This window comes from Lycium ferocissimum, chromosome 3 (assembly GCF_029784015.1).
Source record: "Lycium ferocissimum isolate CSIRO_LF1 chromosome 3, AGI_CSIRO_Lferr_CH_V1, whole genome shotgun sequence".
NCBI lineage: Eukaryota > Viridiplantae > Streptophyta > Magnoliopsida > Solanales > Solanaceae > Lycium > Lycium ferocissimum.
Genome location: NC_081344.1, coordinates 14,753,141 through 14,775,952, shown reverse-complemented (window position 1 = coordinate 14,775,952; position 22,812 = coordinate 14,753,141). Strand labels below are relative to the sequence as shown.

The 22,812-nt window shown below is 35.5% G+C and overlaps 2 protein-coding genes and 1 non-coding gene across 7 annotated transcripts; 1 reads left to right on the top strand and 2 right to left on the bottom strand.

Annotated features, from left to right (window-relative positions):
- The first annotated feature begins 861 nt into the window (after positions 1–861).
- LOC132049822 (mannan endo-1,4-beta-mannosidase 6) lies at positions 862–5,091 on the top strand. 5 transcript variants are annotated; one of them, XM_059440766.1, is made up of 6 exons: positions 862–1,044; positions 2,900–3,167; positions 3,607–3,801; positions 3,921–4,043; positions 4,154–4,365; positions 4,447–5,091. In XM_059440766.1, the coding sequence occupies exons 1-6, from the start codon at positions 935–937 to the stop codon at positions 4,877–4,879; spliced, it is 1,341 nt and encodes a 446-aa protein (XP_059296749.1). In that variant the 5' UTR covers positions 862–934; the 3' UTR covers positions 4,880–5,091. The 5 variants fall into 5 exon arrangements, with proteins under 5 accessions (XP_059296749.1, XP_059296750.1, XP_059296746.1 ...); XM_059440767.1 differs by lacking the exon at positions 862–1,044 and adding an exon at positions 2,029–2,137; XM_059440763.1 differs by lacking the exon at positions 862–1,044 and adding an exon at positions 2,231–2,525.
- A 1,453-nt stretch (positions 5,092–6,544) lies between these two features.
- Positions 6,545–10,057, bottom strand: LOC132049821 (serine/threonine-protein kinase AtPK2/AtPK19-like). The gene is made up of 6 exons (XM_059440762.1): positions 8,764–10,057; positions 8,520–8,602; positions 8,321–8,441; positions 8,032–8,205; positions 7,611–7,715; positions 6,545–7,091 (listed from the first exon to the last, which is right to left on the bottom strand). Exons 1-6 carry the CDS (start codon positions 9,400–9,402, stop codon positions 6,789–6,791), a joined length of 1,425 nt encoding a protein of 474 aa, XP_059296745.1. The 5' UTR covers positions 9,403–10,057; the 3' UTR covers positions 6,545–6,788.
- Positions 10,058–17,827: 7,770 nt separating this feature from the next.
- Positions 17,828–17,901, bottom strand: TRNAI-AAU (transfer RNA isoleucine (anticodon AAU)). Its single transcript has one exon. It is a non-coding gene; the product is annotated as a tRNA-Ile (tRNA).
- Positions 17,902–22,812: the final 4,911 nt, after the last annotated feature.

Here is a 22,812-nt window from a genome sequence, read left to right as displayed (position 1 = left end):
TCATGTGGCATTCATTTTATTAAAATATTAGTGTCACGTAATCTTAGACAACTCTAACAGAGGAGGAATATATATGGCAAAATATTTTTATACGAAAAGTGTAAGGGATAAACTTGTAGAAGAATATATTTGACCTTTTTCCTAATTTTTTTGAAGTAGGAGTAATAAAATGGGAATGTAAACTAACTACTTTAATAGATTATGTGACGAATTGTCCTATTAACAGAAATAAAACTAGATACTCATCTGAAATAATCTGGCAGAAATCGAGTTTTGGAATTGTATGCAATAGAAAAAAAAAAAAAACTTGATATATATATATATATATATATATATATATATATATTAAATGATATTAATTTATCATGATTAAATTATAATTTAAGATAAAAAGGTTGCATTAATCAACTTTTATAACTTAGTGAAGAGAATGTATGTGAAGGTTTTTTATTAAATTTATATAAACACCAAGTACAAATAAGTTTTTAATGGGACAGCAAGTGGCTCCATCTAGTCATTAAATCGTACTACTGTTTTTGGGTCTGGAACTATAGTGATTTTAAAGTTTTACCTCATGTTTCAAACTTTCAATTTTATTTTACACTCGTAAAACCTCACTTACTATAATTAGCCGAGCTTTACTAGGCGAATCTATATATGATTCGACAAGATTCATGCAAGTAACAAGTGTATAATTAATTTGATACAATTAAATACTCCAAGAAAAGACAAAAATAAGAGTGAGTTGGTTTCTATTAAGAGGAGAAAAAGAAGTCAAATAAGGAAGTAGCAGTATGTCGGCACACTTTGTTTCTAGTACTACTCTAGGAAGAAACATGAAGAGTGAAAGGTTCTACATTTCTTGTTATTCTATTGTTCATAGTCAAAATATTTTGAGACAGTTGAGATTTTTACTACTTTCAAGAATAGTAGTATGAGTGGGGATCAGAGTGGACATTCAAAAGTAACAAACTGTTGGTGGTGGGATGGGCTTTTGCTTCTCTGCCAGAAAGTACTACATGTGCTTTTTTGTAGAATTTTAAGGTACATAAATTCATTTTCATTTGGTTTCTTTTTAAGATTTAGTAACTTATATGGACCAATTCTCATAAAAAATTATATTACTAGTATATTTTAATTTGTTGTAGCTGATAATCTGTGTTGATTTTTCAGACTATTAATCTTACTTCTATTGACGATTATGTGTAGTAATTATTTAGGTAACTTGATGGTTTATAAAACACAACAATAGACTTTCCTAGATTTCTAGTAATCTAGTATCATAATGAGAATACAAGTTGTTGTAGCTAGCAATTCGATTAGAGGTTCGGCAAAACCCAGTAAATTTAGGGTAAATTATGTATTTGTGTTAAAAGATTCACTTAATATGTATAAATATTTTGGCAAAAATCACTAACTTTCTTTTTTGGAATATTCTAGAACCTATAAACTCAAAATTCTAACTACTCCTCGAATTATTCTCTATTTTGTGTTTGATGATTTCAAATTCCAATGAAATTATAGCGAGGGCTTTCTGTTGAAGTATATTTCCACTTTAGTGCTTTCTTTAGTGATTCTTCTTTTCACTTTAACTTCTTACTATATATGTGGCAAATGAAAGAGTGCTGATAAAGGAAATAAGATACCACAAAAAAGTAAGAAGTTTTACGTTTTGAATCTTGTGCGCGACGGTGATCATTTCGGTCGAGTCGTATACTCCCTTTATTCCATTTTATGTGTTTTATTTTGATTGGATATAAAGTTTAAGAAAGTAAGTGAGGCTTTTGAATTTTGTGATCTTAAACTAAAAATGTGTATAATGCTCAATATGCTTTTTGAATCTTGTAGTCTTAAACATGCTATGTGGTATGTTGAAATTTAAAAGTTATAGGGTGTCTGCATCCAGGAGTACGGCCCTTCCGGACCCTGCTAACACGGGATGCTTTGTGCAGTGGGCTACTTTTTTTTTATTAAATATAGAAAATGGAATTTTTATCGAAACAAATTATAAAGAAAAATTAAACACATAAATTGAAATAGAGGTAGGAATAATTTTTAGTGTTTTATGTTTTAATAAAACCTTGCCCCTTCTTACTTGATTTATTATATCTTGGTCTGATAATCTCTAAAGGAACTGGTAATATAGTCTAAATCTCAATAAGTCGTGCAAAATTTTTGATTTTTGTTTGTAGACTTCTATACTACTGTTCTTTCTCTATTGCTTTGAAGCCAAGGACCACTCTTCATCTGACAGTTAGCATGTTATCATTAAGGAGGGGTCTGATTTTATTTTTTCACAAAGTTTTCTATGTGATAAAGACATTTGAGCCAAATTTGAAAGCCATCTATCACAAGTTAATATTTTGGTTTATTCCTTATGATCCAGGTTATTTATCTGATCAATTTTCTCCCAGGGAGAAATGCATATCCATAATTATTTTAATTGTTTTAGAAAAGAAAGGAAATATGAATATACTGTCACTAGTTGCAGAGACAAGAAGGGACAATGAATCTTTGCTTTCAAGGTAGCTTTAATCATTTCCTCAAGAACACTTCTGTCCATTATCATAAGCTTGTTGCTTGTACAGAAAAACCTCGGACACGTCCTGTTGTACATCTATATATATACTATGTTGTTCAAGTTAACCTCAACTTGTCCATTCACTTCCCAATATGGTCAACCAGGAGCAGAATTTTAGCTCTAAGTTCCTTTTTGTGGCTGCTAGTTTTCTACTTTTAGTACTTATAAAGTATGCAAATTGTGCTCAGTTCGATGAAGCTGAGAATCGGTTAGCATATTCTAGTACAGAATATGGGTATTCAAGAAAATTTCTCATTTTCTTGTTATGTTGCAAGAATTGTTTGTTTCTCTAATCTTGATTTGCATTTTTCAATGTAGAGGAGAGATGGAAGATGGTGATTGGATGATGGTGCAGAAGAGAGCGAACCAATTTGTGGTGAATGGCCAGCCTTTCTATGTGAATGGATTCAACACTTACTGGTTGATGGTGTTTGCTGCTGATCAGTCTACTAGGGGAAAAGTTACTGAGGTGTTCCAGCAGGCATCTGCTGTCGGTCTATCAGTATGCCGGACGTGGGCCTTCAACGATGGCCAATGGCGTGCTCTTCAGAAAACTCCTGCTGTTTATGACGAAGATGTTTTCAAGGTGCTTATCTTATCGCCCAAATTTTCCTGTATATACATATGCTAACCTTAAAAGGACTAAAGCTACAGGGTCAGTGGGGATTCATATAGCCGACTTCAACTCTTTGAATTAAGACATAGTAGTTGTTGTTGTATAAGAGTATAAATATGCTAATATTAAAAGGACTACAGTTAGACCTCTCTATAACAACAATTCATTGTAATAGTCTAGTTTTATTTGAACCGACTTTCATATTATGTTATATTGTATGTTCTCCATAAAGCCATCTCACTATAGTAGCCAGAAAATATCCAGACAAATTAATAGAAAGGTTTGACTGATCTGCATTTTGCATTGTCCTTCCCCGGACCCTACTAACACAAGATGCTTTGTGCACTGGGCTGCCCTTTTTTTCAGATTAAACAGGAAAGCTAACAAGTACGATGTTATTGTTATTCAGGCTCTGGATTTTGTGGTGAGTGAAGCCAAGAAATTCAAGATTAGGCTGATGCTGTCACTAGTCAACAACTGGGAAGCATATGGTGGCAAACCCCAGTATGTAAAATGGGGTAAAGCTGCTGGGCTGAATTTGACTTCTGATGATGACTTCTTCTCTCATCCCACACTCAAAAGCTACTACAAGGCTCATGTAAAGGTGCATTATTCATTTCCATAATAATATCACAGCAACACATTATAATTATCTTCTTCTGTAGTTCCTTTTAGTGAATACCACAATGCAGCATGAACTTGCTTTTAATTTGTTTTCTGCAGACTGTGCTGAATAGAGTTAATACCTTTACCAACATGACATACAAGGATGACCCTACTATTTTCGGTTGGGAACTGATGAATGAGCCGCGCTGTGAGTCAGATCCTTCTGGGGATAAACTGCAGGTTTGTCACACTTTAACTACTAAGCTAAAACTGAGTGGAATGCCTATTGTCAAAGCAAATAACTAGGTTTGCACTTGCCACTTAAATGTCATTCTGTTGACATTTTATAGGCTTGGATACAAGAAATGGCAGTTTATGTGAAGAGCATAGATCCGAAGCATTTGCTGCAGATCGGACTAGAAGGTTTCTATGGTCCCTCGACTCCTAATAGGGCTCAGGTCAACCCAAACTCCTATGCTCAAAAAGTTGGAACTGACTTCATTAGAAATCATCAGGTTCTTGGAGTTGATTTTGCTTCAGCTCACATATATCCAGACTCTTGGTAAGCACACTGAATATTGCAATATATATTGCCTAACCTCTAATTTGCAGCTACTGATCAAAACATTTTGTGCTGCCTCAGGATTTCACAATCAATCTCTGATGCTCATATTGAATTCACCAAGTCATGGATGCAATCACACATTGATGACGCAGAGAACTATCTGAACATGCCAGTCGTATTTTCAGAGTTTGGTGTTTCTGCAAAAGACCCTGGGTACAATTCAACCTTCAGGGACAAACTAATTGGTACAGTTTACAACACAATCTTGAATTCTACTAAAAGGGGAGGAGCTGGAGGTGGAAGTCTTTTATGGCAAGTCTTTCCAGAAGGAACAGATTACATGGATGACGGATATGCAATAGTACTTTCCAAGTCGCTTTCAACCTCAAACATCGTATCTCTTCACTCTAAGAGGCTAAATACCTTCAATTCCCGCTGCTCATGGAAATGCCACTGGGGTTGCAAAAAGAAACATGTCCTAGATGACTTCCAACTTCATGAAGAGCTTTAACATGTTTAAGAAGGTATGCCAATGTTTGCGCGAGCCTTGAAAGACTCCATATATGTATCTTATGTGTAACATAAATCAAAGTTTGTCATACCAGACACAACGATAAGCCAGAGTATGTGCACAAGGATTGCAGAACGCCAATAAAGAAAAGTTAATATCTATATGTAAAGTATGTTCTTAAAGTTAATACAAGCTGCCTTTTGTTGCTGATTTACGCCACTGTTCTACTTACTGGGTAGGAGGTCTGTATAAGACACAACTCAGAGATGAGAAAATTGTGTCAAACTTGAATTTATCCTACAATATACAATAGCATTATGATCTGATACATCTGCCTTAATCTCATTATTCTTCCATTAACAACTTTTTTGGAAGAATTACTCAGAGAGACATGTTTCCAACTAATAGCTTTTTCGGAAAAGGGTCAAATATAGCCCGGTACTATCAGAAAAGGGCCAATTATACCTCTCGTTATACGTTGGGTCCAAATATATTCCTACCGTTATATTTTGGCACAAATATATCCCTTCACCGTTAAAAGTTGACCAAGGTGAAGCCCAATCTCACGTGACATGACATTAATATTTTAAAGAAGTATGGCATGCAACCTCACTAACCAAATCCAACCTACCATATCATCTTTCACCATCCCACGATCTTATTTAAAATCAAAACCTTTATGTGCTCTGGCCAAGTTCTTAATCTATTGACCAAAGATGATTAAGCAGTAAGCATTTTCATCTCCACTTGAATCACGTGGAGTAAATAATGGAGCAATATTGGTTTTTTCTTTCTGTAAAACAAAAATTACTATCTGTTTATATGTTTGAAAAAAAAAAATGAAAAGACCTTATTCGTTGCGTGCAAAGTTACAAATTCAAATTAGCAACTAACCTATCAACCTACCAGTCCAGTTCTTCCCCTTTGACTTCTAACAGGTTTTAACCCATTTCTCTCTCTCTTTCATCATCCGTGTAATATCAACCTAATCCGAATCCCAACAGTGCAAAGTTTCAATGGGACTGAAAAATTCTGGAACTGTAACCATTGTTAGAAGAATCCTTCAAAAGCTGCTAGTGGTGGTGGGGGTGGGCGCTAATGGTGAAAGATGATATAAAAGGAGGGGGGGTCGGGATAAAATAAGGTTTGGTTAGTGAGGTGGCATGTCACATGGTATTTATTTTATTAATATCTCGTGAGATTGATCTCCGGTCAACTTTAATGATGGAGGCGTATATTTGAACTCAAAGTATAACGAGAGAGTATATTTGGCCTTTTTCCGTAGTTTTTTTTATCCATCTTACAAAATTTTAAATGAAGGAATAAAGTTCAAGCTAGGATTTCATACTTTCTTATGAAACATGTTGCTTTTGTTACACCATGATAGTCGAACAACACATACATATCAGAGTAAATATGAGATGACAACAAGAATAGTAATAGAAGGTAAATAACTGAAAGACACAACATATCCAGGAAATTATTAAACTAATTTAAATTATGAGATGAACCAGCCAAAATTAAGAATTTGTAAGAAATAAAGAAAAAAGAAGAAATAAGTCTACAATTATTGTCAAAGTAATAATTTTCTTTGATCATATCCCAAAGCTCAAATACATATTATCAAGGGGAAACAAAAAACAAAATCATTCCTTTTTTGTTAAAAAAGTGCAACAATCAACCACGAATCCCATTTTAAAGTACAACAACCTTAGCAATCCTTTATAGTATCATGCGTCTGATGAAAGGTCTAGATAAGAAGTCTCTCAATCAGTAACAGAAAATGAAACAACTTAAATAATGGAGTAGAAGGACAGGTTTATCATTCTCCCAACTAATGACCTCATCTGGCTACTACATCCTAGAGAAGAAAATGAAACAACATGAAGTGCTATATCATCAAACCATCCTAGCACAAGGGACTGCTCCTCTGGAGAAAGGAAGATGCGGGCCTCACGTAAGTGTAACCCTGAAAAGGGTCCGTAATATCCTTTGGACTCGAAACTGGAGAATCAACCAATGACATATCTGTCCAGCACTTGTCAAAATTTGCAATGCAGTGTGTTCCAGCAACTTCAGGACAGAAACTTGGCCGCATCTCTCTTGCCTCCAACTTCTTCCAATTGATTGGCTTGAACCATTTATGGTCCTTGATTTCATCACTACCCTTCAACCCACTGCCAAGCCTTTTGATTGGGTCCTTTTGCAGCAGCTAGAAGAGGGAATATTGATTAATCTTATGGTAAAGAACAAAGAATTAATCTGAGAACACATGAATAGCAGCATAGCTCTACCCAGGAAGTCATGAAAAATTGTTATAGAACTGTAAACAAGTTAAGATACTCCCTCTGTCTAACTTTGAGTTGCATAGTTTTACTCGATGTGAAGTTTTGAGAAAGAAATGAATACTTTTGAAACTTGTGGTTTTAAATATGTCATAACATTTGTTTCAGTTTAAGACTTTTGAAACAAATGGTCTTAAACATGTCATAGCATTAGCGTGTATAAACACTTTTCATTAAAGGTGTAAATTGTTTCTAAATATAGAAATCTGTCATTCTTTAATTAGAAAATTGTGTCATAAAACGGAACAGAAGGAGTACCCTCTTTAGTTACAACAAGGGTGTGAGGAAGAAAAGGATAATTTTATCTGGTTTTTACTGCAACTGCACAAGTGAAATACAATTCAACAAGAGTTGCAGAGAGAATAAGAGGAGATGAGGAAAATTACCCCTTTCAGAAGGGAATGTGCTTCACTGGACAAAAAGGCTGGCAGCTTGAGTTTGTCCTTAACTATCTTCTGCTGAATCTTTTGCCTATTTCCAGTGAAAGGAGGCTGCAAACACAGAAAAACAAAGCATTAGCAGGGAATGTACAGTTGAAGTTTCTGAAGGATGCGGCCTTTTCCTTCCAGGAAAATGAACATACAACTGAAGAGTTTCATCTTAATATTCATAGAAGAGTCCAATTGTTTCTGTTCAAACCAGAGTAAAAGCTTGTCGGAACAGCAGGTGGCTCTTAAAGCAAGTCAAAGAACATAGTCGGTGCAGGCTTTTTCTCATAACAAAAATAATTAGGTAATGGCTAAGACTAGTGACAAAAGGAACTTGCTCTCCGGCTATATGTGCAGAGACATGAATACAGATGCTGACCTTCCCCGTAAGCATCTCAAACAACAAAATTCCTACACTCCACCAATCAGCAGCCTTATCATGGCCCTTCCCTTGAACAATCTCTGGTGACATGTACTCTACTGTTCCACACATGGAGTTCGATCTTGTATCCTCATTGAATTGCTTGGCAAGTCCAAAATCAGTCAGCATGGCCTACAACAAGTAAGGGAATTGAAGAAATTAAATACATAACATTTACATGCAAAGAAGAAGAATACAGATGGGTGCTTGCACACACAAAAACAGAGGGAGGGAGAGGTGAATATACATGGCCATCCACATCCACTAGAATGTTTTCCGGTTTGAGATCCCTGTGCATTATTCCATTTGCATGAAGGTGACACACTGCGGATACAATTTCAGCTGCATAAATTCGTCCCAGATCCTCTCTGAGAAGCAAAGCAGGAATTAATCAATTCATAGTTTCAGCTTCACAAAGTAACAGATAGCAAGAAGGGAGAATCTACCTGAAAAGGCCTTGTTTATAGAGCTGAAAGAAGAGATGGCCACCATTAATGAAGTCGAGCACAAGGTAAAGCCTATACTTTGTCTGCAGGTTAAAACCATGAAAAAGTATCTGATCATCAGAAAGAGCTCCAAAGTTGAAAGATTGAATTACAATCATACAGTTCTAAAGATTGCAAGATATTACTATCCTTATGTGGTTGCTCAATGATTGAAGACCTATTGAATAAGAGTCTAGGAAATCACCTGGAATGAGTACCTAAGCTGGACAACAAATGGGTGATCTATCTTTGTCAAGATATCTCTTTCCGCTTTCATATATTCAGCATGGTTCTTCTCCATAATCTTATCCTTTCTCATCACCTTCATTGCATAAATATCTGATGTACCCTTCTTTTTAACCTGAAATACTTTCCCAAATGCACCTTGGCCAACAACTTTCATGACTTCAAAATCTTCAAGGCAGACAGTTCCACTTTTTGCTGAGTCATTGACGGAAAGCTCCTGGTCTTCCTTAATTGTCTGTTCGATAACATTCTCTACCAGTTCCAGCGAATCTTCTGCTTCATGAATGGTGAGCCTCCCAAGTTTCAGTACTTGACTTTTATATGAAGAAGGACCAACCAAAGAATGTGACCTACTGTGTACAATCTCCGGATCATCATAGACAAGCTCACTCATATCTGCTGGAAACACACTCTCAGACATTCCATTACTTGTTTCATTTGAGGCCAGACAAGGAGGAGGACCAAACACATCAGAGAAATCAAGTTCAACCTGCTCTGAAGGAACTACACCGGGGGCAGTCAGTGGTAAAAGCAACGGCCGGTGGAAGGATTTTTGCAAGTTTGTTTTTGGCGGAGCAAAGAGCTGAGAAGAAACCATGTTTCCAGCAGCTCTTTGACAGATGTAGATGGCCAAATATTAATACTATGGTAGGCAAGCCTTTCCAAATGCTTCAAAGGAGTGCACGTTTACCGTAGCAGTCTTAAAGAACTTAGAAAGCAAGCACAACAAAATCCAGCAGAAGAAGCCGTTCTTGTTTCCCGATTTACAGGAAACTGCAGATACCACAGTAGTTCTAGTATTCATGAAGATGCTGATTCAAATCTGTCATACACGTCAAAACAGAGAGAGTGAGGAGCATGTTAGGAAAATGTAGTAAAGTCGAATGAAGTCCTGTTAATACTTTAGAAAATAGAATCATTTTTTTTTTTTGCGGGCAAACTGGTAACTTTACTTAGAAAATAGAAATTAAGAGCCCCCTAAAGGATGCAAACTACTATAGCACTCAATGCAGTATACAGACATTCAAATTATTACCAAGTACTTTGCGCAAATAACTCAAAAAGGATTTAGTACTCTAGAAGAATTGATCAGTTCAAAACAAACAAATAGTCGAATACCAGTGTACTAGTATTCCAAATTGTTGGTCCATGTATTAGGAATAGTAGTAATATCAGCCATTAAGTTCAAACTTGTTCAATTATAAAGGAAAAAAACACTTTGAACGAATATTCATCGCATCGTTCAAGAAAATGAAGAAAAACAACTTACTTGACAGATTTATCCCCCAACACACACACACACACACAGAGAAAGTAACATAATGCAGAGTAAATATGGCCATATGCTGCACTATCTACCTTATAAACAAACTGCACTATCCATTTTACATCTCTAGAATTACCACACAAAAAAAATAAATCAACAGACGAAAATATGCTGCACTATCCAGTATACTTTACTTCTCAATCTGTAGCATTATTGTACAAAATTACTCTCTATCTCTCTCAAATCTCCAGTGTGATTATGCAGCATCTAGCTTTATATATACACTTAAAAAACCAAGATTTAACAATAAAAAAAAAAAAAAAAAAACCACCTACCGCTTATCATTAACAGTTTCTCTAGTCCTAAAAGGCAAGTTCTAATTGACAATAAAGAAACTCAACGTCACTGCTATGCATGTTAGGAAAATCCACTCAATAGCATATTGAGTCAACACAACAAAGTGTTATTAAATTACTTTCCTTTCGTTACAGGACTTGTCTAGTCCTATACCAAATTTAGCTTGACCTTTCTTCAGCATTCACTTTCTTGGTCCAAAAAGAGGAAAAAAATAAGTACATTGTTTAGAATGTCCCACACTAATTCTCTATTGACATGGTATTATTTTTTATCACTCCCTCTGTTTCAATTTGTTTGTCTTAATTTCTTTTTTAGTCTGTTTCAAAAAAAAAATGTCCCTTTTCTTTTTTGGCAACTCGATAATTCCAACTTTCCAGGTGGCATATTTAAGACCACGAGATTAAAAGGCATTTTGGTGCATTCCACGTATCTTTAGTTTAAGACCATTACTTTGTTAAATTCCGTTTCCAAGTCAAAACCAGACAAACAAATCTAAACAGAGAAAGTAGTATTAATGTACCAAAACTATAAAATTTCAGCCAAAATTCAGATATTGCGCCAATAAATGAACAGAATTATACCAAAAGACTGTTTTTTTCACTGGCCTAAAGAAAATAAAAAATGAAACAACGAAAACTCGGTGAATTATTATATTTTGAGGAGGTGAAAAGATGGAGATCTGAGCCAAACACATAAAAACAAGACAAATTCGAACATACAAACACACAACTTAATGACGAGATGCATTTTTCCAAACCTAGATCTATGAATAATGCTTCAAAAAAGAATTTCCTCCAAAAATTACAATTTCTGTAAAAACAATAAAATACAAACCTAAGAAGAAATCACGAAAATGCGCTCAATTACAAGGAAAAAACAACGATTCATAAAAACAAAATTACAATTACTAACCTTAAAAACGGCGATTTATATAAACAAAATTACAAAGCTAAGAAAGAAATGAGGAGAAGGGAACGTACCTTGAGAGTTTTGTTTTAGAGGAGAAATGGGGGTTAGCTTATGACGGGATCCGTCTAAAATGCATTATATTTCGCGTTTCCCTCTAAATAGCCAGTTGTCGTGGGGTGGGTAGGTGGGTCAAGGTAGACGAGAGGGATTATGGATCTGCAAGTTTTTATTTTTTTGCTGTTGATAATTGACACGTGGCGTGATTCTAATGGTTTTCAAGTGGACCCAACATTTAGCATGGCATATTCCATGGTAGTAGTAATACCACAGCATATTCTTTGAGGTTCCAAAATTCCAATTGGAGTCCGTGGAATGTGTGATATATGTGGAGTCCGCAACTTAAATGGCTCAAAAAAGTGATACGAAGTACCAAAATAACCCACTAAAAAAAAAATTATATAACTATTTTTTGCGCACTAATTTAGGACCAAACTGTAAATTTTCAATTAAGTCCTATTGCGCACTAATTTAAAGGCAATGTATTTAATAAATCCCCCAGCCCTTTGTTCATTGGCCAAAAGTTTCGAAATTCACATTTTTTTTCGTACTTTGATTAAAAATTAATCACGTTTAAAAACGTCGAAATATCAATATTTTATATAGAACCTTATATCTTTTTCTGCGAACAATAATGTAGACTCAACACATCAAGTATACCTATACGTTTGGATCGTCGTTTTAGGAGCTGTAAAGTGCTCCGAAGTAAGTTTTGTTTGTTTGGAAACTTGTTATCTTTTGGTTTAAGTGTTTTATTTTATAGGATTTTGATTAATTTTGGACATCGCACAAGTTATTATTAAACGACAATAAAAACTAAGATAACTAACTATCATTAAGAAAATAATACAAAAAATAAATAAATATAATATTAACATAAATTGTACATTTTATTTACAAATACATAATCTCCATCCCCCTAGGTCCCACATGTGGGAGCCTTTAGAATAACGTTAGGCCTAAGGTGAATCCCACCACCCTCGCCATCATCTCCACCACCCCTCCCCCCCCCCCCCCCCCAAATTTTCTCTCTTAATTTGTACATGCTCTATGGCATGACATTCCTGCATTCCCTTCCTTGGGGGCTTGTTCAAAATATGCTTCCTATGGGAGACGACGGTGGCCGAAATGTGAGCTTCAGGAAATGACTCAATCTCAATAGGAGACGGGTCCAGAGGCACAGAAGAATGAACCTGAAATAACATATAAACAATTTAGTTTAGATTTATGCTAAACTAAACATGGAATAACATCTAAACAATTAATTAATACATTATTTTATTGTAAAAAATCAAACCTGTGTGTCGACAGCTCCCCGAGATGGTGGCAGAGGGCTCATGAGCCGCTCCTCACGGCCCCGTGAGCCGAAGACGTAGATGGTGCCGGGAGTGTGAGACGGGTCCACAAAGCAGAAGAATGAACCTGAAATAATATATAAACAATTTAGTTTAGATTTATGCTAAACTAAACATGAAATAACACATAAGCAATTAATTTAATACATTATTTTATTGTAAAAAATCAAACCTGTGTGTCGACGGGCTCCTGAGATGGCTGGTGAGAGGGCTTCTGAGATGGCTCCTCAACGGTCTTCTGAGCGGGCCCGGAACCGGAGACATATCGAAGTCCTTGAATAAGTAATCGAAGTCCAGCTTCATGCTACCCAATAGATCACGAGCCGACTCACGCACTCGTGAACGACGAATCGGCGGTTGTGCGGTGCGATGGCCGAATACGTGATCCGAAAATAAACCGTGTATATACAGGTGTCGACGGATGCTCTGAAGTCGACGGTCGGTAAGAAGTCGACGGGATCTCTGAAGTCGACAGAGGCTGCTGGGCTGGAGCTGGAACTGGAGCATGCTCGTCAGGCTCATCTACTAGACCACCAGCCCCTCTGGCCCCACCCCCTCTGTGACCAGCCCCTCTGTCCCTACCACCTCGGCCACCAGCCCCTCTGCCCCTACCCTCTCGGCCACCAGCCCCTCTGGCCCCACCCCCTCTGTCACCCGCCCTTCTGGCAGCACCACCTCCGGCATGACCACGACTACCCGTTGCCTGATGCGGGACTCTAAAACACGCTCGTCGAGATGTTCGAGCTCCTGTGCCTATAGCATACCACCCTCGGCTAGCTGAACCATCCGCGTTGCATATCCCGCTGTCTCGGGTGCATGCATATGGTCCAAGCTCTCCCAGAGGAACCTCTGTACGGTCCGTAGCTGCAATTGTTTGCAAATATTAATGATTGAATAAATTTGTAACGTAATACATAAGACGATTAATTAAGTTTAAGACTAATAAAACTTACAAACGCCTCACACTATCCTGTGAGTGCTGCATATCCTCGGCCACCTGCACGAGGCCTCGCGGGGTTGCCAATCAAGCTGCGAGTGATCCGTGTGTACCACCTACGTACCTCCGACCGAGGTCGCATGTCCAACCACCGCTAGCGTCCCCACCCTCTGATCCCAACGGTGGACCCGGAGCTGCATAAAGGCTCGCCGTGCATCAGTGACAGCCGCACGCTCGTCCCACGAATAATGGTCGTGCTCCTAAGTAACTTGCTCAGGTATATTTTGTACATGGCCGAACTGTCGTAAGACGCGGTTGGGCGCGTGATCCTCAACGATATCTATAGGTATCAACAGACACCGCGACCTCCACGTGGGCTCACCAGCCCTACAAAACACGCAGCTGATCCAAAATCTGATCATACGGCGTCCATATAAAAGCCTGTAAAAAGAATTGAATTAGTTAACAATAAAAGACTAAAATAGTAAAAAAAATAAAAAAAAATAACATACTAATGTTATATCAAAAAAACTTACCGTATCCACCGTCATACGATCTAGCTGATCCCTGAATAGGAGAATACTGTGGTGCGTATCCACATCTCGGATTACGCCTCCCGTCCATCTCCGCTCGTATGGCGCCGCCTCAACAATATAGTCGAGCGGAGGGTCAGCAGCTGTGGGCTGAAAAGGTCTCATCCTAGTCCACATCTATATCTGAAAAGGTCATTAAAAAAATGTTTTATTAGTCGTCATTTCAAAAAGCTATATTTAGAATAAAATTACACACACTTAAATATATTACCTGCAGGAGTGGGCAAAATGCAGGACAAAATGCGCACGCCGACGTAATCCGATACATGTCGAGCCCAACCGTAACAGACACTCTAGAAACAAAGAAAATCCTCAAGCTACATGTAATAAGCCGAATATGATGAGAAGGCCCAACGTAGGTCAACATCCCCGAGGTGTGTCCTCCGTAATCGGATGCTCCATGTCTACGAGGCTCAAGTGAGCAGAGGAATGCATCGACACCCGAGCACCATATATCACCCTCCCCGAGGCGCGAAACCCGAGCCTAGTCAACTCCTCGCCGATACGACGACATTTGCTGAGGCTCCTTAATATACAACGCGCGTCCATACCCGAGACCGTAAATGATGATGGAAGGCCTCACCAACAGGAGAGATGAAAGCACGGGTGTCGCTCAATCATCCAAAGAGCCCTAGGCCGTACGTGTCCTAGCCGACGCAACGGAGACACCGCCCCGATATAGTATATCTAAGACGCGACTCGCGGGGCCGGCCCTAAAATATCCCATGCTTATTCCATCAACCTGGGACGGACCAAGTGTCTGACATCTACATTCGAATCCCATACTAACTGGGACCTATGCGTCGTCGTAAAGGCGCTCGAAAGGCCCCGAATGAAGGGGGCGGGATCCATGGAGGTGTCGTATCTATTTTACGCATTTTTAATTAATCATTAACATGTAATATTAATTATGTAATCTTTTATCGAAAAATTATACTAAGGATGTTCAATCCTAAACTAAAGATGTTTAAACCTAAACTAAGGATGTTTAATCCTAAACTGAGGATGTTTAATTCTAAACTAAGGATGTTCAATTATACTAACTAACTAATACTTTAACGGGAAATTATATTAACTATCTAAATTTGCAAATTAATAATTGTTAATTAATTATTATACTAACTACAATTAACTAACTAATATTATATTAATGCTATTTTAAATCTTAAACTAAGGATGTTCAAACCTAAACTAAGGATGAAATACAATTAACTAACAAATATAATATTAAGGATATTAAAGGTTTAACTAAGGATGTTCAAACCTAAACTAAGGATGTTCAATCCTAAACTAAGGATGTTCAAACCTAAATTAACAAATATTTCACGAATAAAAATATAAAGATTAACAATTCATTATCATATAATTAGCAATTAGCTAGCAAATAATTAATAAATAGTTAACAAACAATTAACAAATAAACAATTAACTAATGAAACTATTAACATATATTTAATAAATAATTAACAAATAAACAATTAACTAATCAAACTATCAACAAATAATTAATAAATAAATAACTAGCTAATCCGACAATTAACAAATACTAAATAAATAATCAACAAATAAACAATTAGCTAACAAACAATTAACAATTAATTAATTAAAAAAAATATTTTTTTTTAAAAGGGGCAGTGGACTGCCCCATTTGCGCAAAAAAAAAGTGTGCAGTATTTTTTTTTGAAATGCGCAACTAGTACACAATAATCATGCTTAGGATAATAATATATTTAACAATTTAATAGAAAATTCGTAGTGAAATACCTAGATTGAAGGTTGTTTTTAGTTTTTGAAATCGAGTTCTACGCCGCTTTATTCCGAAATCAAAGCTTTGAAACTTGTTCCTTGCCTTGAATATACCAAGAATATTGACTTTCGGGTTAAAAAATAACACGGAAATGATGTTTTTAATAGGTGGGGACCACTGTTTTCTGGTTTATCGTCGTTTTTTTTTTAAATGGTGGGGGACCGTCGGGGTGGGGAAGATGGTGGGAACTTTTATTAAAGAAATATTGGACAGGAAGACTATATTTAATTTAGCGCGCAATGGTTATTGACTTAACTATAAATTTACTTTGGTGTTAATTTAAACCTTCCTCGATTGCGCACTAAATTACGGATGCTATTTTCTTCCTAAAAGGTTAGTTTGGTAACTTTTTTTTTAATGGGTTATTTTGGTACCTTCGACCACTTTTTGGGTCATTTAAGTTGCGGTCTCAATATGTGTGTGTGCTTATTCAATTTCCTTTATTTATTTTCTTGTTATTTATACAAAAAAAGGGGGGAAAATACTCCTTTGTTCCGTTTTATCTAGTGAAGCTCAGAATTAGGGGTGTCAATGTTTTTAAAAAAACTTATTTAATCGATCGAATTGTCCGTACCGAACTGATTATTGGGTTCTTGAAACAAAATCGTAGATTTATATGTAAATCTATAACTGTATCGAATAATTAAATTGGTTTAAATTTTATAAAATAAACCTTAAAAATATCGAAGAATAAGTTTATGCATGTAATTGAGTTTTAAAATAATGAAACATTAAAACTTTTTTTTTTTTTTGGATTGGGGTGATGGAAACGATGACAAGCTAACATGTAATTAGCACCAGTGTCTCCACCCTGAAACCTATTACTTATGTTACTCCTATTGAAACTAAATTAGTTCGAGCTAACATCTTGAGTAGTAACTCGCAAGCTACAAGATATTCCAACGATCTTGAGTAGCAAACTTACAAAGTTAGATATATTTCATCTTGTGTGATTTAAATTTTCTTATTAGATACTTACTTTTAGTAGACTCAGTTCTTGAGTTCCTTCTTGATTAATTTATTTCCACTCATGATCTAGATTTTTATTTTTGCTTAACTTTTTTTATACTACTATAAATAGTGGAATGGGTCTATATTCTTTCACATGTTCCCTCGATTCATCATTTTTTAAACGGCAAAACTATTTAGATTTTTAAAAGTATTACTGAAGTATGCATGGTGTGTGTTCTAATCTCTATTTGTGACTCTTATATGATGTTTAAAAAAAATATCAAAATTAATCGAACCATACCGAGACCGAACGGAAACCAAGATGATAGGACAATTTCGAAAAAATTGATTTTGGTCCTACAAAATAACTGAAAATTTGTGATCTCTTGATCATGAATAAGTTAGGTGTGGTTACGATTAAAAAAAATTAACGAAAACTTATGTTTCTTATTCACTGATAGAAGCTTGACCAGCTGAGTTTTGGTCATCGAGTAACACATCCTGGCGCCTGCTGAGTTGCTAAGCTACATGTTTCCAAGTACGAATTGCCATGTATGAGAAGAAAAAAAGTATAAGATTAAACACTAAAAATAGATAAAAGACTATATATTATAAACTTATAAGCTAATAGCGGAATCTAGGATAGTCAAACACAGTAATGAAGACAGAGATGTAGTAATGAGAAACCATACAGATTTTGAAGGTATTAAAAGATGGAATTGGAGATTATATATAGAATGTTATTGGTCAAATGACTCAAATGGCCAAGTAGCAAAAACTATATTTCAAATGGCCCATGCAGGTCTCGAACCTGCGACCTTCGCGTTATTAGCACGACGCTCTAACCAACTGAGCTAATGGGCCTTGTTGCTTTGTTCGCTGTTATGTTCTATTTAAACCTTCTATTCGAGGAAATCGAGAGCAGTTCACACAATCTTCTAACTTTACAGAGACGGATGTCCTGTCTCTTGATTTTCTTTCCTATAAATCCTTGGCTAGTCTTCCCTTCTTTTGATCCATGTAATCTGTTAGTATATCTGTGTTCAAAATCAGTAAATCAGGAACTTGAATTAATCTCGAAAAAAGTAAAATGCATAAAGTGAAAATATTCAAAATCGTAATTTATCAAAAATTGTGCCCCCAAAGAGAATTTAATTCTATCACTATATCCGATGTTATGGATTTCTTCCTAAACCTGCGATAAAATGAAAAGTATATCTGATGTTGATGGCATAATGGTACTTCAAACCCCACTAAACGTTAATTCAGCAGCAAATCACACAAAGACTCGAAATTTTGTTTGTAAGAAAGTATGCAGAAGTTTGAAAATTCAAGTTGGCCAAGGACGAGAAAATGAGGTTATTCCTCCGAATTTATACGAAAATGAAAGCACGGTCGGGTTTTTCCCAAGATGAAGAGTTGCAATCCAAAGAGTGTCTTTTGGGTGCACTCCAAAAGATTATCTTTTTTCATTTCCCCTTCACACCTTAAAATCCCAACAAAGTCTATATTATGTAGTTGTAATATTAATTTCAGTAAGATAATCAAGCACTCGCACAGTTGTAATATTTTTAGTTCATGCTTCATTGCAATATTTTTATCAAGATTAAGGTATAATACGAAGCTTTAAGTCAAAATTCAACTTTATCTCATATTTAATGGGTTAATTTCACATATCATCATTGACCGTTACCTATTCTAATAGTAAATCATAATAGTACTATTTTTGTCATTTTAGAATAATTGAACTAAATTGTTCAAAAGGTCAAATTTATCCTACTCGGTTATGACACATCACTTGTATGCCAATATTTTTTAAATTTCACGACAAAAGGTCAAAAAAAGAATCCGCGTAAAAACTACCCATTAGGCCTGTGCACAAATCGGTTCAACCCGAATTTCCGAACCGATTTGAAACAATTCGGATAATTCAATTTGGATAATACAATTCGATTTCGATTTACAAATGCAATTGTAAAATATTACGGTTTAACGGTTTGGATACGGTTGGCTTCAAACCCGAATCACAATTATCAACAAATATCAAACCGATCCGAACATAAACCGAATTTATATGCCATTAATGACTAATACTCTAATAGTCTCGAACACAACTATATATACGCTTAATACTTAATAGTGAAGTAATATTTATGTAACTTGAAGTGGCGCAATTGAATGTCGCATGCACCGGATATTCACGGTGGTATATACTTCTTTGTTGGCCTCAAGTTTCGACTTTACAACCCCAAACGCAACACATCATCACCACACATCTTTAAAGTCTTTCATCTTTTCAGCGTTAACTTCTCACGAGTCATCGCCTTTCATATGCATAAATCTTTTTCCTTTTTGGCCATTGCCTCCACCCATGATTTTGTTTGTTCTTTGATCTTAGCTTGTACAAATTAGAGTTTTTTTTTGGTGTTTTTGAGGATAAGACTTTTGAAACCGAGCTTTATTATCTTGTCTCAACACACGAGTTGCAAGTCATAAAAGCATTGGATTATTAATTTGGTATATGTAATGTGGTGTTGGCGGATTTGTATGTTTGCACAAGTTGTCAAGCTCTTGTTTTGCTATTTATATGTTATTATGCTTTGCGTAGTTTATGGTTTTTTCTTGGTTAATGTCTTGGTTATAAGGCCCCCCTAGAATTTAAGCATCTCATTAATTTTTGTTATGTTTACTCTAAACACGAAATGAAAATAGTTACTTGAATTTAAATTTCAAACAAACGACGAACAAATCGATTTGTGTAACCGAACCGAAATAATAAAAAACGAATCGAATTAAACCAGAATGGATCGAGTTTGGTTGAGAATTTTAGAAAGTCGAAATTCGAAATTTCCAAGTTCGATGATGCCAAACCGAAGAGGGGAAGGCTAATTGCACAGCTTACCACCCATATTTTAAAAAATTGAAACAAAAAAGGAATAATTACAATAGAAGTCGTTCCATTCTAAGAAATTACATCATTCCAAACATAATTAATTTCCTTTTCAAGTTATTAAATTCCAAACGTGTAGAACTAGGATGATGATCCCCAGGAAGCTATCGTGTTGTATCATGTTTCTTTGTTCTTTTTTCAAACTTATCGAATCCTTTTTGCAAAAGAATTTAAAGTTTGTGGCTTAGTGGCAAAAGAGATTCCCACAAGTACAATAGAGCATGGGGTGACTCCCAATTGTAACACTTTAGCATTATTCGAATTCAATTCCGTATTCCGACCTACCTCGCCCATGACTAATGATTGTAATGGCAACATTAATGCATGTGATGTTCCTGTTACAATGATTGTAATGAGCAAGCAATGCCTCTAATATTGATACTGACTTCAGTACATATAGATGTAAGTATTTTAAAAGCTAAGAAGCTTAATAGTGCTTCGTGTGGAAGGAGAATACAAGTACCTAAATGTAAGCTTTCCATAATAGTAGAGACGTAAGAATATTCCACATGACTAGCATGGAGGGATTTTATCCAAAATGATGTTTGGAAAAAAAGAAGTTCATCATGTTTCACCCAGTTATATTATACTCCAAACAAATTTAAAAATATCAAATTAGATTTTTAGATAACTATTACATCTGTCAGTATGACACATCAATTAGCTAAACTATTCATTTCATACGTGGCAATGTAGTTGGACTTATGTCGATCCAAATGAATCATCCTTTCCGCGGAGGTAAATCTTTACCTGATAGGCAAGAATTATACGTGCGTTGCTGTGAATGGGCCTTTCCCCGAGAAATTCCTGTTCCTGCACTTCCACTAAAGGGTAAATGATCTCCAAGAAGAGAGGGTGGTGATCAGATTTGACTTCTAGGATTCAAGGTCATCTAGTGAGATAGAAAGTTACACTTTCATTTCCTATTTAATGTAGGTTAATTAAAATAATATTTCTATCACACAAAAAGTGCAATACAAATTAAGGTGTCTAACTTAAACGCAAGTTTGTACTCCATATATCTTAAAACTTTCCATTTAGGATGATTCTCCTTTATCAAAACCACAGTTTATTTTCTATCCGTTCTTTCTATCAGTTATTAACGTATATATTCATTAATTGGGATACATTTTAATATTGTCGATAAATGATTATTTTTTGGGGAAAAAAAAGCACATGACATTTTTTAGAAATCATTTGTGTCATTATTTAATTTTTGATATGTTTTCTTTTTTAAAATGTGAAAGTAAGCTCTATATCAGAAGTGAGAGCTCAATTCTTAGCAGATCGCCAGAAGACTTGTCTTGCCACAATTCATGATTGATCACCAAAATATGATACAGAATATCATGTCGGATGTACCACCATGAATTTTGATGGATGGGCTTGCCATAAGTTATGACAAATCATCAGGATTTTAGGATAAATTGTGTTGTAATTTTGAAATAAATTATTCATAAATTGGAGCGGCTTAGCAGCAGTTTTTGAATGATGGCTTTGGCACAAGACCTTGTAAAAATATTAACATAATAAAATTAGGATCGAACGTGATATTATGACACAAAAATAATTAGATTATCAAGGATAGTTGCGTAGCTTTTGAGCCATACTGCATATTGATGATGAACTATGTCTTGCTTTCTACTACCATTTCACAAGACAAAACCTCTATAACTAACAAACACAATAAATGGTATGAAATAATCATGATATTGTGTTTATATAAGGATTAATTAGAGAGGGGTTCTAATTGAAATTAATGAAACCTCGATGGACCTGCTTATTGTAAACCTCATTGGGTTGAGCCTACATTCACTGCCACAGTAGACCCACCAAACACATGAAGTGTACGACCCAATTATCAACTATCATACTTCTAATTGAGTTAATGTTTACGGACTATCATCGAATACAAAACGTTTAACATATAAAAAAAAATTTAAATTCCATTTTTCTTACAGTGTAAGCAATCACTAGGGTTTTAGGACGGATCTTCAAAAGTTTTTGAGAAATATCATTATCACGTTGTTGCTTCAAATTTGATCCAAAATCTATTGGGATCGATAATAACAAGACATTATACAGAGGCTAAGTACAATTGCAAATCTTGAACAACGACATATCAGAGACAACAAAGAAAAATATACTAAAGACACATAATACCTAGATATGATTTAGTCAAGTGACTACATGTGAGAAAACTAATAATATAAAATAAAGCATAGAAACTATCGGGAGATAGTCTCCCCTTAAATAATACTCTTTAATTTTATAGGATTCTTTAATCAATAAACTCACTTAATCGTCTTTTTTCAACAATCAAACTCGGCAGAATCTAATAATTTTTCAAGTTTTTCTAACCAAACCATCTTAAATAAGTAACGAGTCTTTAATTTTTATTTTATTTTTATGTAGGGCGATCTAGTAGTTCAGTTGGTTGGGTACCTGAACTTTCACGTCGTTGGTGAGGGTTCGAATCCCCACGTTGTAAATTGTAATCCCCTCCCCATTTTCCCTTCCCCTACCTTGTATATAATAATTTTTTTTTTTTAACAAAAAAAGTCTTTAATTTTTACGACACTTACGAAGAAGATGGAAATGTGGAAGTTGGAACACAAATTCTAGTGGATGTCTATATTTTGCAATAATCTTCTTAATAGGGACAAAAGTTAAACACATGTCCTTAAGGAGGCTATCCGTTGATTTTTTTGTTTAACTATATGATATCTGGAATTACTGACCCGACTAATCCAAATTCGTGTAGCGTAGAGCTCATTTTATAAGGAAGGAGCGTACTATGAAGTTTTCAATTATCAAGACTCAAA